Source organism: Verruconis gallopava, assembly GCF_000836295.1.
Source record: "Verruconis gallopava strain CBS 43764 unplaced genomic scaffold supercont1.5, whole genome shotgun sequence".
NCBI lineage: Eukaryota > Fungi > Ascomycota > Dothideomycetes > Venturiales > Sympoventuriaceae > Verruconis > Verruconis gallopava.
The window spans coordinates 938,125-953,706 of NW_015622141.1; the positions used below are offsets into that span (position 1 = coordinate 938,125).

At 53.2% G+C, this 15,582-nt stretch overlaps 6 protein-coding genes across 6 annotated transcripts; 3 read left to right on the forward strand and 3 right to left on the reverse strand.

Moving 5' to 3' along the window:
• The first annotated feature begins 54 nt into the window (after window positions 1-54).
• On the forward strand, window positions 55-2,119 carry PV09_02249 (tRNA-intron endonuclease). Its single transcript, XM_016355259.1, has 2 exons — window positions 55-937; window positions 1,017-2,119. Exons 1-2 carry the CDS (start codon window positions 278-280, stop codon window positions 1,731-1,733), a joined length of 1,377 nt encoding a protein of 458 aa, XP_016217275.1. The 5' UTR covers window positions 55-277; the 3' UTR covers window positions 1,734-2,119.
• On the reverse strand, window positions 1,814-5,907 carry PV09_02250 (uncharacterized protein). The gene is made up of 2 exons (XM_016355260.1): window positions 2,753-5,907; window positions 1,814-2,703 (listed from the first exon to the last, which is right to left on the reverse strand). Exons 1-2 carry the CDS (start codon window positions 5,408-5,410, stop codon window positions 2,347-2,349), a joined length of 3,015 nt encoding a protein of 1,004 aa, XP_016217276.1. The 5' UTR covers window positions 5,411-5,907; the 3' UTR covers window positions 1,814-2,346.
• Window positions 5,898-7,653, reverse strand: PV09_02251 (uncharacterized protein). The gene has a single exon (XM_016355261.1). It carries the CDS (start codon window positions 7,595-7,597, stop codon window positions 6,290-6,292), a length of 1,308 nt encoding a protein of 435 aa, XP_016217277.1. The 5' UTR covers window positions 7,598-7,653; the 3' UTR covers window positions 5,898-6,289.
• PV09_02252 (uncharacterized protein) lies at window positions 7,648-11,496 on the forward strand. The gene is made up of 2 exons (XM_016355262.1): window positions 7,648-7,970; window positions 8,038-11,496. Exon 2 carries the CDS (start codon window positions 9,359-9,361, stop codon window positions 9,977-9,979), a length of 621 nt encoding a protein of 206 aa, XP_016217278.1. The 5' UTR covers window positions 7,648-7,970; window positions 8,038-9,358; the 3' UTR covers window positions 9,980-11,496.
• Window positions 7,712-9,608, reverse strand: PV09_02253 (uncharacterized protein). The gene is made up of 2 exons (XM_016355263.1): window positions 8,807-9,608; window positions 7,712-8,750 (listed from the first exon to the last, which is right to left on the reverse strand). The coding sequence occupies exons 1-2, from the start codon at window positions 8,932-8,934 to the stop codon at window positions 8,132-8,134; spliced, it is 747 nt and encodes a 248-aa protein (XP_016217279.1). The 5' UTR covers window positions 8,935-9,608; the 3' UTR covers window positions 7,712-8,131.
• A 2,900-nt stretch (window positions 11,497-14,396) lies between the features above and the next one.
• Window positions 14,397-15,562, forward strand: PV09_02254 (ribosomal protein L19). The gene is made up of 3 exons (XM_016355264.1): window positions 14,397-14,567; window positions 14,631-15,018; window positions 15,093-15,562. Exons 1-3 carry the CDS (start codon window positions 14,414-14,416, stop codon window positions 15,229-15,231), a joined length of 681 nt encoding a protein of 226 aa, XP_016217280.1. The 5' UTR covers window positions 14,397-14,413; the 3' UTR covers window positions 15,232-15,562.
• Window positions 15,563-15,582: the final 20 nt, after the last annotated feature.

Here is a 15,582-nt window from a genome sequence, read left to right on the forward strand (position 1 = left end):
GGATCTCGAAAAAGTCTCCGCCCAAACGTCAAGAATAATAGCCTTTTTTTTTCAGAGCAGCGTCTATAGCTTCATTGCAGGTACAGTCCATTTCACTTGAAAGCGCCGACTGGTAATTACTCGTCTTCAGAGGCTTTGCATTGGTCACCTGCTCAATTGGTCAGCAACTGGTTTTGAGTCATGAGCAAACGCGAGTATCTTTGAGGGGCAAAGTAGTCGAGTCAAATCAACGTCTTTAACACCGTAGTAACTAGAGCTAAGCGCAAGAGCTTGGAATATGGCGCACGCCAGCCCAAACGGGTCGCAAGAATCAACAGTTGTACGCTCCGTCAATGAAGTCAATCAAGCTTCAGCAACTACGCCGAAACAGAGCGGCGAGACGCCCCACGACAATGCGACGTCGGCACCAAGCGGAGTGAAGAGCTCAGCAACCGGAGCACCAAAGACCCCAGGCCCTCGTAGGCCGAACTATGCAAAGATACATGCGAGAAAGCTTCCGTTGGATGTCTATCCGCTGCCCACATTCCAGCCACACAATCCTCTCTCACTGGTCCCCATCCTCTACATCCTCATCAGAGACTTCATCCTTCCCCGCTCCTCCCACTCACGCTGTCCCTTCCATGCTTCCTTTTCGTCGTCCACGCAGTCCGTGCACGTCACCGACGAAGCAACGGTCAGAGCGCTTTGGGAAGACGGCTTTTTCGGCAAAGGCACGCTCAGTCGGAGCGAGCCGAACTGGCTGGCGTCGGAGAGAAGAAGACTGGGGCTTGTCGCCTTCGAGACGGCGGAGGAATTCTCGGCGAGGAGACGCAAGGAGAGGGAGGAGTTCAAGAAGCAAAGAGCGAAGATTGAGAAGGAGCTGGTCGAGCAGGTCAGGCAGAGGGAGGCTCAAGGGTTAAGTGGGCTGCCCGGTGGCGAGGCTCCAGATCAGATCCCGGTACGTGCGAGCGGAGAGGTTGCTCCCGCTGTCAAAAACACGAGAAGTGAAAGACGGCCTAACGGTAGAACGCTTGCAGGTCATAGCTGGAACGAGAGCTCGGGAGCTGATGGAACTTCGGTCGAACAGGGCCAAAGAAGCGTCCAAGGCACATGCGGACGTAGAATCTAGCACGGCCGAACAGGCAACCCAGATTGAGATTATCAACCAAGAACACCTTCAGTTGTCGCTTGTGGAAGCTTTCTTCCTCACATATGCGCTTGGCGTCCTACAAATGGACTTGCCTCCCGGCATCAAGGACAATTGGGACATCCTTGAGCTCTTTCGCCAGCATTCATACTTCCCGCCTGCAGCATCCTCGGCGCTTCAACCAGATGACCCTTTCCTGCTCCACTACGTCGTCTACCATCACTTTCGATCTCTCGGATGGGTGGTCCGCGAAGGGATCAAGTTCGCCGTCGACTTCCTTCTATACGAGCGCGGCGTCGTCTTCTCCCACGCAGCCTTTGCGGTCCTCATCCTTCCCTCCTACTCTGACCCAGATTGGTTTTCGGATCCGGAGCGCAGGAAGAAAGTAGAAAGGCAAAGGAGAAAGAAAACGTGGCATTGGTTTCACTGCGCAAATCGAGTCCAGAATCAGGTGCTCAAGACACTGGTTCTTGTTTACGTAAATGTGCCCAGCATAGAGAGGATGAAAAAGCCGATGGAAGAAAGAGACGTGGGCGGTCTCCTTGAACTGTATCGAGTGAGGGAATTCAGCACGAAGCGGTGGAGCGCAAATCGAAATAGGGAGTAATGAGGCTTGGAGAAGAATTTAACATAACCAGCATACGCGCAGACAACTTAGCGAACAGCACAACTCTGTGGATTTCACGACCCGTGTGGTGGGCAGGTTAGGAAAACGATTTACGAGTCCATAATATTGCTATGACAGGACATCATGACCGTGCATTGCTATGCAATCGATCACAGTCTATTTTGCAAAAGTGCCAAAGTGGAACCGAGAAGAACATTCATCCAGTCATGCATGAAAACACGCAGTGTATCCGCAACAGATGTTTATTGGATCTTAGTATCCTATGTGTATTCATATCTAAGCGTTGCTTCTACCGCTCCTTATATATGCGGCTAATTGCAAGTGTGGCAATGCGGCTGGCAGAAATTTCTTTTTTAGGACAGAACGTTTTTTTTTTTTGATCTTGTCCCAGATATTGCTGTGGTGATATGCCAAGCTCATTCTGTGATCTTGAACCACATGAGGCCTTTTCGAAATATCATCCGTTTAAGGCTTAATTGAGCCATCGGAAAGGACTTCTATGGAAAGCAGGTTTGGTTTCCTTGTCCATTTTCAAGTCGACGACCTTCGCGTCGGTTCTGACGATCTAGATCTTATCAAGATCGGGATGTGCTCAACCAGGCAGATACTCTGTAAGCGTTTCTTTCAACTTCTCCAGGCTCAACGGCTTGGCCAAAAAGTCATCCGCTCCAGCCTCTTTGAAGACGGCTTGACTTTCTGAGTTCACGACAGCAGTAACGGCGATGATCGGTCTCCTCATTTTGATTTTGCCCTTCGCCTCAAGGTCTCTTATCTCTCGAGTAGCAGTGACTCCATCTTTCTTTGGCATCGACTGATCCATTAGTACAAGGGCAACCTTCATTGCCTCATTGTCGTGAATCAGTATGTCGATTGCTTCCTGTCCGTCCAACGCAGTCCGCACATCGAAGGACAAGCTTGAGAGCATGCGTACGCCAAGTTTTTGGTTTATCTGCATCACTATCAGTAGGATATTTCGTGTGTTTCTTCAAAGTTCTTACCAGGTTATCCTCCACTAAAAGTACGGTATAAGTTGCCTTGGGCAAAAGTGGCAAGGAGGGTACTTTCGGGTCGTCCAATACTTCGACCTCGGTCGCAAACCTAAGTGCCTGGGTGGGCAGAGCCTCTCGCCGCTGTTTTTGTTTCATCACGATTCTTTTCTCAAAAGTATGCCAGATCAGCGGTTTGGGTAGCATGATGAAATTGGGCGCACTTAGGATGCCGGGCAAGCCCTCCAAGGAGTCTTGTGTGTCGTATGGGACGAGAATCAAGAGGTCCGGCTTCTTCATGAGAGCCTCGAATTGATCCGGGTTTAGATCCAGAAACTCCAGATCGGTCCACACGTATTGCCATTGATGATCATGACTTAGATCCGCAACGCTATGTATCAGGCAAGGCTCAAAGCCAAACTTGCGCCAGCATTGTTGCAAACCATCCAAGGCGCGGTCTTGCTTCCTCACCAGAATGGCGACCTTTTGTTGCGCGGTACTCAGAGGAGAAGCCGGTCGTGAGACTGTAGAGGTCATAGGAATGGTCACTGTAAAGGTTGTCCCACTTTTTGATGGGCCGACGTCTTCGGAATGTATGTAATGGCTTTGCACCTCGATTTGTCCGTTCATACGCTTGAGCAGCTGCTTGATGATTGACAAACCAAGCCCTGTACCTCTTGCGGACCCGCGAACCTCGCCTTGTTTGAAAGGCGTCCACATCTCAGGGACAAATGATGGATCAAGTCCACAACCAGTGTCTTCGACGGTGGCTATCAGGTTGTCGTCGTTCATTTCGAGAGACAGCAGTATGTAGCCGTTCCGGGTAAACTTCAAGGCATTGGATAGCAGGTTCATAAGAATGCGATGGATGAACGTCTCATCCAGAAACAAAGTGTGTGGAACGTCGGGACTGACAACCACAAACAGCTCCACGTGAGAGTCTTCCTCTATGTTGGGTAGTAGAACAACAACAGACTCGCATACCGAGCGTAATTCTAAGGCCACTGGTCGATAAACGCCTTCGTCGCGTTCGAATTTGGACCAGTCTAGGACGTTATTTGTGATCAGCGAAAGCGTCTTCGTGGCACGCTGGATTGCTGTCAACAGGTCCCGACCTTCAGGCGTGAGATCCGTCTGCGCCAGGAGGTCACTATAACCTTGAAGGTGATGCAAGGGTGTCCTGATTTCGTGTGACGCGGAGGCAATGAAGTCACTCCGTGCTCTAGCCGCTGCCTCGGCGTTTTCTTTCAACGCAATCGTTTTCCACAGCTCTTTCCTTGTCCACACGATTTCGGCTAATTTGTTGCGTGATACTGTTGCCGAGTGGGCCAAAAGGACATTGGCCGCGATGCAGGTGATGAAGGCAATCGCAACGACGGCACTGGCTAAAGCAGGTGGATATCCTGACTTCTCGGAGGGAGGAGCGAAAGACCAAACCGTTGTAGCCCACATGCCTGTCCAATGCATCGCTGCGACCCCCGCAGCTGCTATCACCGAGAAAAGGATCTGCTGGCCGAACTGCGTTTCCATGTGAGCCATGAGGACGGCGCCGACAGTACAGACGATCCAGCTGATCAGGCCCGAGAGCATCACCAGCCACAGATTGAAGGTGATGTAGCCGTCTCCTGGTATTTTGAGAGACAGCATGCCGCAGTAATGCATGCCCGTGATCGCGAGAGACCAGAGAAAGCCTTTGCCAATGTTGCGCCTGGTGAAGCCATCAAAGAGGAGAATTGCGGTCCCAACGAAGACGTTGGAGTGCGGCGTGCTTCTTTCGCCTTGAACGATCATTCCCAGAGCACTGCTCAGCCCGCCCGAACTAAAGTTTCCAGCTGAGCTACGGCGGAAAGACGAACAGTCGCTTGAGGTGCGCGTGTGAGAGTCGGAGAACACATCTGCCGCTACTCTGCTTACGAAACTTCTGCCAGAGCTGGGTTGGATATTTCCGTTTACATTGAGAGGCTTCGAGCTGCTCTCGGATGTGAAACTCTCCATCGAGTTCCTAGATGCCGCATGCGCCGAGGCCATCAACTCTTGTTGGGTCACAGCGAACGAAGGTGTCGGAGGGCCGGATCCTGGAAATGTCGGATACACCTGGAGCGCCCCCGTGTTATCGACCCGATGGCTGAAGTAGTCTTCATCAAGGGCCGCAGAATTAGCGATTGTAGTCTCCATATCCTCATCGCGGTCTTCGGGCCTTAGCAGCGGTGTTGCGCTCTGGGCGCTCAGCTGTCGTGACGGTGCAGGATTCGAATGAGAAGACTGTTGCGACTTGTGGCGTCTTTCTCGATGCCTGTGGATCCTATCGTTCCTGGTCTGCCATCGTAGCCATAGCAAGTCGTGAGACAAAGCAATGAAGGTGAAGAGGACCGCGAGCACGCTGCTCAACACCGTCAAGCCAGCATCGACGCCGATTTCAAGGTCAAGCTCGTAGGCAAGCATGGCTACCTCGTGCAAGCTCCAGATGCTGCAGAATCCAAATATGACACTTCCAGCAAGAGACCAAATCAGAACGCTTGAAAAATGCAACGACATCCTCGCATGGCACATCAGCTGCGTCGAAGTAAAAGCCCCGAGGAACGAGATTGCCACGGAGGCAGCTATCATCAGCTTGTTCCATTTCGGTTCCAACCTTCGCACGGCGCCATCGTGCGATTGAAAATCGAGCATCTTGTGACGTGCAGCGACTTTCAGACTCTCACGTGGGTCAGGACTCGCGTATAGACTTGGAAATCTTTCTTAGACTCAACATGCTCGAGCTGCTGGTTATGCTAACAACCGCGTCTATCCGCTGCCCTCAACCCCCAGCCCATCATCCAAAGTAGAAGACAATGCAAAGCAGGACGGAACTCAGCGAGGCGATATCGAGTGTCAGGGTTTGTGCATGATCGACGTTCCCTGTCACGCGCGTCCTAGGTCGGAGAGCTGGCGATGCGGAAGCGCTGCTGTGAGGGTGTCGACTCGGACAGCGACGCCGGTGCGCTTGAACGCTGTGATCCAAAGGGAAAATGAACTTCAATGCAGAAGCGGGAGACGAAGTCGAGACAGTGATGGAAGTGATGGATGCGATGCAGCTGAACCTCCTCTCGGACGCCCTCCACGTCCGCTTCAAGCTAGCGCCGCGATCGACAGCAAACACAGACGGTCATTTTAGGGGGGGCTTTTAGAGCTCTAGAATCGATGCATCTGTCTCCACCATTTCCTTTGTGGCACATTTATCACGTCGGACCATCGTGCAGGCCTCATTTTCTTAGATTTGGATATCCACGAATACTGCACAGGAAATGTTTCGTCAGGAGGTTGGCTCTTTTGTATTTGACATGAGCGCGACGGAATGCTGGATGCGGGTCCAGAGTTTCCATGACGTCCATGCTTGCGCCTCAGCGATCCGAAGTGCGCACGCTAAGGAAGCGAATTTGTCAAGAGGCACACATCCGCTCCCGCACACACTCGTCTACAGGTTCCGCGAGAGTCTGTGAGCGTTGCCTACATATTGACGCCTCGTTGAAAGCTCGACGTCTTCGCGATACCACTCTGTAGCACGTGATTTCATCGATATAATGCCGAAACCGTGAGCTGCTCAAGTTTTGAAGACACAACCCGGCCGTCCTTGACGATAGCCACTATGCTCTCCTCCGGCTTTGCAAGTGCTCCCACATCTTCGAGCGGGTCTGAGGTCAGCAAAAGGAGGTCTGCCGTGTAACCCTCTTTGACCTGTCCTAGCATGTTTTCGACGCCAAGATACCTCGCCGCATTTATTGTTGCCGACTGCAAAACGGCAGCATCCGACAGAGCGGCCTTTCGGATCAGAAATTCCTCATTCTGTCTGCTGTGCATGCCCGCAAGGAGATCAGTGCCGAAGCATACGTTCACGCCCGTAGCGGCCAAGGTCTTAAGGGCATCGACCCCCGAGGCAAGCACTTGAGTGTTCTTGACTCTACCCTCAGGAGGCAAGAACTGCTCGTACGGCGGCTCCGACATGGCCTTGTACGTTATGAGTGTCGGCGTGACCGTGACGCCTCTGTCCCTGCACAGCTTCGCAGTGTCTTCGTCTATGAAGTTTGCATGTTCGATTCCCCTGCATCCGTTGTCGATTGCGTGCCGTATCGCCGCGACGGTGTACGCGTGCGCGGTGACGATCCTGCCCATCTGCCTCGCACAAGTCGTGATAGCCTGGATCTCCTCGGCAGTGAACTGCAACGCGTCGAGCGGGTCGCTGGGGCTGGAGACACCACCGCCGACCATGATTTTGAGACAATCCGCGCCCTGCCGGAGCTCATCTCGAGCCGCTTCAAGGCAGGCGGGTACGCCATCGCACACGCGAGCAAAGCCGGGTGTCACGCTGTCACAGCACTTGAAGCCGGACCCTTGGTGCGCTTGTCGTAGGTCACCGTGACCACCGGTTTGACTGAGCGCCTTTCCAGCAATGAACAGGCGCGGGCCTTGCACCAGACCTTCCTCGATCGCCTGCCGCAGAGCATGATCCGCACCGCCCGTGTCGCGAACGGTGGTGAAGCCTCTGCGGAGCATCTGCTTTGCATTCCACGTCGTGCGGTACGCAATGGCATTCGCGCTCGCCTGGAACAAAGCTCCCATCGACTCCTGTCCGGCGTTGGCGGTCAGATGCACATGGCAGTCGATCAGGCCGGGGCAAACGAAGTATTTGTTTTCTAAATCAACAACCTGAGCATCGTCAAGCTCTTCAGCGGCCAGACTCGCGACGAACTTGCCGCCGCTGACGAACACGTCTTGGCCCTCGATGATTTTTGCATTGAGCGTGTCGACAATTCTTGCATTCTTAAAGTGGACGCTCGACGCTTGGGCAGGTAGCCACGGTTTCCATGTATTGGCAGACATGTTTTGGGCGAGGAAGGTCGTCAAGTGGTTTCAAGATTTCAGCAATTGGACGAATGAAGTCACGGTGGTACCATGCCCACACCAGCGGGATCGTCGCAGGTAAAGGTTAAAACTGTTTGCATTGACCCCTCCCTCTTCTACAATGGCACAGCAGCCACGTTAAGAAGGCCAGACGTTCGTGCTCCACCTCTGCTCTGCTAACCGTTCCCATCTTTTCGTTCACAATCAGGACGTCCCCAAGGACTTTACTTGCAGCAGTGGCGTCTTAGCGGCAAGTTTCAACGAGGAAACGGGGCTACGAAGGACAAAAAGAAGCACACGAGCAATTTGCAACCGTAACGCGCAAGTCTAATAATCCCCTATCATGAAAAAAGTATGTACAGGTTTTGAATGTGACCCCCAAGTTGCAAAACAGATCCGCTAAATGTTGATGCGCGCAGGCTTTCCAACGGCCGTGTCGTGATATAGCGCGAAGTCGTCTTCCACTTTATCAACATCGACGTCCCACCACCTCCTTCCACGTCCGTAAATCGCCTATGAGAAAGTGGTAGTAATGTTGGCCGTGTCGCCCATGCCACTGCATCCGCCAGAGGCGGCACCAGCGTACGTGCCGCTCTGTGCACCTGGTTGAGAGCCAGCGGCGCAGTTGTACAGCTCGTAGCCGGTCATGCAAGAGGTGGCGCCACCGGTGCACTGGAAGACGCAACGCTCAAAGTCGGATGTGCAGCTGCTGGTCGAGATGGTCATGGGCTTTCCGTTCATGTTGACCTCACGAGAGACGTCGAAGGTGCTCCACTGTCCGTTGAACGTGTATTCGCCCCAGGTCTGGAAGATCTGGCCGTAGGGAGACATGGTGGTATCTGGGTAGATGGGAGCCCATGCGCCAGATGCACCATTTGCGAACGAAACGGTCTGAACGGCGCCGGCAGGGATGCTGGCAACGATTAGGGGCTTGACTGCATTGACCCAGGAGCCCTGGGGACCCCAAACAACGAGGATGATCTCTTCGGTGGAGTTGTTGATGAAGTTGTTGACGTATGGGCCGTCAGCACCGAGCCATGCCTGGCCGTTGTTGGTCGCCGAGTTCGTGCCGGTCGCGGTGAAGCCGATCTTGGACAAGAGGGCCGCGCCAGTGGCAGAGAGAACGCCGCGCCTGCGATACTGTTCAGTAGGAGGGCCAACACAGACGGGGTGAAAGCGATCACGCACTTCTCAAGAACCTCTGCGGGGGCAGCATGAGCCTCACGACGCATGTGGAAGTGCCTGTGGTTAAGGAGACCGGCAGCAGCCTGGCCAACAGCCAGGGAGGCCAGAGCAAGAATACCGGAGAACTTCATTGTGAAGGATCAAGATGGAGATCAGGGAACGACTGCTGTATTTTCTGGTCGTGGAATTGGTCGTGTGTCGTCAGGTGTAAGGATAGTACGTCTGGGTCACTTGGCTGCAAAGGAGTGTCGCGAAGCTGTCCAGAGCTCGTGGATAAGGAGTGTGCGAGTTGGTTGAGCGGGAGGGTGGGCCGAAAGAGCGTGTACCGGGTGTAATAAGTAGGGCAAAGAATGAGAGTGAGTGAGAGAGTGAGAGGGAGCCGCAGAAGAACGAGTGAGCTGCAAACTCGCCAACGAAACCTTAACACGTCCGGGTGGTCAGAGGGAACGAGCAAAACAGCAAGTCCGAGACGTGGATAAAGAGGATGCGTCGAAAGCACAATCCAGATCCAAAAGGGAATGGTGAGGATTCGGCGTCCATCGCGCCACGGCGGTCATGGGTGTGCGTGGTGGCGCTTCGGAAGACACTCCCTTTGGCGGGATCTCGACTCGACGAAGCTGGCTGCCGCCCAGGCTTGCGCGTACCAGACGGCCGCGGTGGAGCGGCCGAGATGAAGCTGCCCGTCTCATGCTCCGGGGCGCGGACAAGGCCGAGTGCCGACAACGAGCCGGCCAGATACAAGCAAGCAGCAGCAGAGGCTGCGGACGGACGCGAGCTCTGGCGGGAGCGGGCAGCGAGTCCTGCGCCGTCGGATGTTGGCAGGAGAGCAGAGGGCAGAGATTGAGCGCGGGTGGGCGTGCGAGTGGCCGGGGCAAGGGGCAGGGGGCGAGCAGGCGGTGCCACCGACGGCCCCAGCACGACTCCAGCACGACTCCAGCACGGCTCCAGCACGACGCCGGCGGCGACGCACGCCCGCGCGAGAACAACAGGCGCAGGCTTTGCGGCGCGTGCGCTTTGATGAAACGCCGCCGATCCACGCCCAATCGCGGCGGCGCTATGCCTGTTCCTGAGCCGGCTCGGCCTGGTGATTGGCCGCTGCGCTGGCGCGGCGTGCCGATCAGGAGAGCCCGCCTGCCAAGCCCCGGCCAGCCGCCGTTCGCCCGTCGTGATTGCTGACGCGGGCTCATCAAACTGCGGTGCACAGCGGCCGCCGCGAAAGGAGAGCGGGCGTGCATAAAGTCCTCCCTCAGCGGCCGCGCGCGCTCGCAGTGCCTTCGCCATCGCCTCTGCTCGTCCTGCGCAGAGGAGCCCCAGACCGTGCCGTCGTGACCGCGCCGACGTGGGCCGAGCCCTCGACCGACTTTTCCCGCCGCCGCACCAACGTGGCAAGCTCTGCAAGCAAGCAAGCAAGCAAGCAAGCAAGCATCAGGGTTCGTCCAGGCACCAGGCACGCGCAGCTTAGGATTGGGCAACTCTCGAACTCTGGCTCCAGCTAGCAGACGTCAAGAAGGCTCGGTCCGTAGCTCTCGCCGGACTGGACGCAGTACCACGACGGGACAACTCCGCCTGCATCTGTTCGCCAGCCTCCACCCTGTGCGAAAAAAAAAAAAAAAAAAAAAAAAAAATTCCCTCTCCGGCCTCTTGACTCGTTCGAATTTTCCTTCGCCCTGGACGACTGCGTTCCATGGCATTCAGCGTCGCCCCTCGGCACCCGCCATGACGGACCATTGCTGATTTGCAACCCGTAGCGGCCCGCTCTCACGCGTGGATTCTGCGTGTGTCAGATCGTGGGAGAATGTTCGCAATGCGATCGAACGCTCATTGGTTGGCTGTCTGTCCGTCCTGCAGCCCAGCACACTCTCGTGCTTTGCCTTCTGTTGGGCCAGGCCGACAGTTGACCTCCCAAAGTTTCTTTTTGCGTGTGATGACGTTGAACAGCTCCCTTCATTGGTGTTAGATAAGCTCGCTCCATTCCCACTCTGACACCTCGCTTTGTCCTGGCTGCGGTCACATGTCTGGCCACAAAATCCTCTCTTCTCACCTCCCTTCCCCCAATCAGACCCGCGAAGGCATCGTCGCACTAACATCGCGCTATAGCATGCGCCAAAGGTCTCCGGAAGTGCGAAAGAGGGGGGGGGGGAGAAAAAATTCTGATCCCAGCGAGTGACTGCTTTTCCACGCGGACATCCGAGTCCCACCACGATGTCGGGATATCGAAGCAAATCCAAAGTCTCGCTGGAACCATGCTGCTTTTCTTGGTGGGGGCGAGGGTCCAAAGGTCAGAACGTGATTGCGGAGAAAGCCGTGCTGTAGCGCAAGATCTCCAACGCAGTTCTACACCGAAGCTCTGAGTCAACGTCTCTTGGGGCCTAAGCAGGTCATGGCCGGAGTCTGACCAATTGAAATGGTCCTCTTAACTGCATCTACTTCCAGTCAGAATTCTTCTCCAGCGCTTCGCTACCCGCTTTTCATTTTATGTATGCAAGGTATCGTCTAGCTGCATATCTTGCGCTACAGAGAGTACTGCCCTGGTTGCAGTCGACTACTTGGCCAGCAAGCAATGTTTTTTGTGCGTGAATAGTCCAGACCCAAAGAAACCACCGATTGTCACAAGAGCAGCTGCGCTTCACTCGGCTCGACATGCCTACTATGCGTAAATCCCTTCCGCTTGAGAGTGACAAAGGTCGCTTGTGCTCCGGTGTCGAGATGGACCATCGGATACCGCATGTTCCCAACCAAAAACATCCATGAGCATTCGTCCTGAGTCCGTAGGCTTACACACGCCAACACATAGAGACGTGCCAAGTTAGACCCAACAAACTGCATAGGGAAGGGTTCTCCGTCCCATCCGGCCTTCCAACTCGGCAGTGACATGTCCGCCTCTTTGGAAGGCGAACCTGCGAAGCGCAGAGTAGCAGCCTGAGGGTTTGAACGTGGCCTCAGAGAGTAACGTAGCACCAAAATGCCGCTCCCGTGATGTCGCTCTGCGGACCATCGTCGAGCGCCAGCTTACGCGTCCAGCGATTACCACCCAGAGACCTTGAATCGGGGTGCTGCACCCTCTGAACACGGAATCATGTCAGACGTCACATTATTACGCCGAAATGGGCCTGAAATCAAGAGCCTGTCGAGGAGCCCTTTGCGAAAGCTCCGAGTCGTTTTGCTCTAGAGCCTTACGACAACGACGGTCTATGAAAGTCTGATCCTTTGAGCTTCGCTAAGGGGCTATCGTGCTCAGGATAGACGGCTTCGCCCCGCGACTAGTCTGCCAAACGTACATGGATGTACGTGTGTCAAAATGAAGGACGCAGCAGAGATGGGCAAGAATGCATCACAGAGGCGACTGACACAAAGTCTTGTGTAGAAAAAAAAAAAATAAGAAAACACAATGTGGTCTCACGAGGGTCGAAGAAAAGTCCGCTGCGGCGTCCACCTTTCGTTGAATCAATATGGTATGTTATGAGGAATTGCACATGGGATTGGCAATCTTCATTTCACGTACGTGTTGTATCTCCGCCGTTGTGTTGTTCGGCCTTCTATCCAGAAGGTTTGCCTGGCGACCATTTCACGACAGTCAAGCGCAGAGCACCGCCCGCTGCACTTGAATCGGAACAGCATGAAACAAGCTTTGTGGATCGCGAGGGCCTAGCCCGGTATGCAAACAACACAAACAGCCCAGCGAGGGAAACGTCCAGGCACAGGTCGGACTGGACTCAAGCGGCGAAGTTTAATTTTTTCCTCAGTACGCGCGTTTCTTGCTTTCGACTGTCGTTTGTGAAACGAGCGTGCAGTGCAGAACGTCATCCCTACCGTCTTTGCACCGCTTGGAGATGACGCCCGCGATCTTAACTTGCTATAGGGTTACAGTCTGCCGAATCCATGGACGGAGACTGACCGTCAGCCATTTCGTCTGTGTTGGCAACCCTGCACACGTACAGTGAACTCTCGCCGATGGGGAACACGAGCTTGGGAACACCTGGGAATCGGCTGACACGCACCGAATCTACTGAAAAGCAAAGTCCGTCTTTCTACAAATCAACCTCGCTACGATGCAGCCTTGCCTAGCCAGGCGATACAGCGCAGGTCAGCATGCTCAAGCTGAAGCATAAGTTGCCGAGCACCGGTGCTAAGCAGCTGGGAAGCTATCATGTTCTTAAAACTGGTCTCGTTACTCAGTTCCTTAATATGCGCATTAGCACTTCGTTTCATCACGTCTTGCGTGCGGAACCGAGTTGATGGCTCCATGAAGGGTGTGTCACCGTCATTGCCTGCAGAGTAGAAGGATACAATTGTCAGCGAAAGGCCTGTTGTTTATCAGTCAAGACCTACGGATGTCCCCAACGCGGATCCTAAGCGATCAAACTCGTGATGACGCGTCTCTATCGTTGTCACTTCGAGCGTTTTGAGCCGATACCTTCAAATCATCCATACTTTGAAGACTTTTGCATCAACCGCCGAGACGAGCAAGCCTAGCCGACTGCAATCGGCAATAAGTCTATCAAATGCTCAACACACGCTCTGGTATCTTCACTATGGGCTAGGATTTGAAGCATACTCGATTTCGCTACAATGCTGCACAAGCCTTTAACTCCAAAGTTGAACATGTAAAGTTGTCTTTATTGGTCGACAGCTTCGAAACGGAGTCCTTTCGCTATCGCGATCGTTTCGAGTTTATATTTGAGAGATGACTCTACGAACAGAACATGAGCTTATCGTTAGATTTGCTTACAGCCTTCACAAGAGCATTTTTGGTTCATCCGTATAGCTTGATTTGTCTTGTGTTCTATTTGACCTTGAGAATTACTTAAGACAGCCTAGGGCTGGCACAGAAACAGTGATGTTCAATGAGTCCATGAAGCATTTGCTCAAGAAGGAGACAATGATATTTCAGCACTCTAGTCGTCAGCATGGCTATCATGTGCTTCAATGTGCTTCACTTTTAAAGAGCACCTTGCAAATCTAGTAGATTAGAGGTTGTAGGAGGCAAAGCAGCTAGCGATATATCTCTTGTTGGCCTGGTGATGTGGAAGCTTTTCCTTCCATGACAGGATGCGCATAAGTGAATAAAGGAGCTTTTATCGATGTGAATCAGAGTTCGCACTGCTGTTGAAATCAATCTGACAATGTCCTTGGACTACTTCCAACGATTGAACATCTAGTTTAGGGCCCCGTCGTTGGAAAGGATTGGATTTTTGTGCGTGTAATGATGCAGCTTCCTCTCAGCTCGTCTGATCTTTCACCAATGAAGAATTCCAGGGCTGGAATTATACGATGGTCACGAGGATATTACGCAGGATCCGTTTCCACCACGTCTCGAGCTCGTCCTGTCGTTGTGATAGGTCAGCTAGCAGAGGCGTGTTAGCCATGGTTTGATGAGCATGAGTAACTGGCAAACAATCACAGCATCTTTGCAGCGCTTTGTCGATTGAGTAAGCTATGGTTTGCATAATGGGGGATGGTTGGACCGTTGCTCTCTGCAAGTGAAGAGGCGTGCAAACGACTCACAATCTCCTTCCCAGAAGCAGTCTAGCGTAACATGGTTTCACGTGACATGCCATCTTTCCTCTTTGGAACTCTTTTAGATGGAAACTACGGCATCACATCTCAGATATGGCACCCTCGAGAGCTGCTGTTCGGCCATTGGGCTCGATCAAAGCATCTCTGAGACAGGTCCGTCTACAACGAGCACAACGGAGATGGCAACACAACTTAGCTGAGCTGCAAACGTCACCCAAGCCTAGCCTGCCACTTCTGGGTACACGCCGTATGAATCACCCCTTCTTCATCTAGACTGAATTTTCTGTATTCTGACATGAATACTTTGTAGCGAAGAAAGAACACAAACCAATTCCCATCTATGCTCCTCCACCGTCGACATGGAGCAACTGCAAAGATCCTGTCAAAGCAATCCACGATGCCCAGATCGCCGCGATGGATCCAACCGGTGCACGAACACGACTCTTTTCGAAGGGAAACCCGGAGGCTGTGAGGATTGGCGATATCTTGCTTGTGCGACAGAAGAACGGTGAGCCGTTCGCAGGAGTCTGCCTAAGCATCAGGAAGAGAGGTATCGACACGTCGATTCTGTTAAGGAATCATCTTACAAAAGTTGGTGTGGAAATGTGGTTCAAGATCTACAGCCCCAACGTTGCGGGTATCGAGGTGGTGCAGAGGAAGGAGAAGAGGGCAAGAAGGAACAAACTTTACTACATGAGGTATGTGACCTTGCGCTTCAGGAAAATCTCGTCATGCGACGACGGACAAAGTGCAGATACTCAAAGTCCAATAGGAAGCCAGAGCACGATATCGGCTCCGTCGATGCCATCCTACGTCAGTACCAGAGGCAGCGTGCCATGCTGGGCTCATCGTCAAGAGGAAAGAATGCAAACCAGGGCAAGAAGAAGCAGCAAGGTCAGAAGAAGAAATGAGCGCTGCGATTGGGCCCATGTCTGGGAGAATGCGTATATTACATGTACAATTATTAGCCAACGAAATCTGACGGAGTTTACGCAGCAATCCTTGTTGCGAACATGCGCTTCCGAGTTTTGGTATCACATTTTTGAGATTTCAACATCCAATACTTCGCTAGGGTGCGATGAAAAGTGTTAACCAGATTTGAAAAGCCGAACATGCAACGATCCCTTTCGTCGCTGGAAGCACGCTTCTGCAGCTGCGTTATCACTTGAATGAATCGCTTGGGCCTTCTACGCATAGAATTCAGCTATCATGTCATCTATTACGTGTAGACTTTAGTGGGACCTTGTGATGCTTTTTCTTTT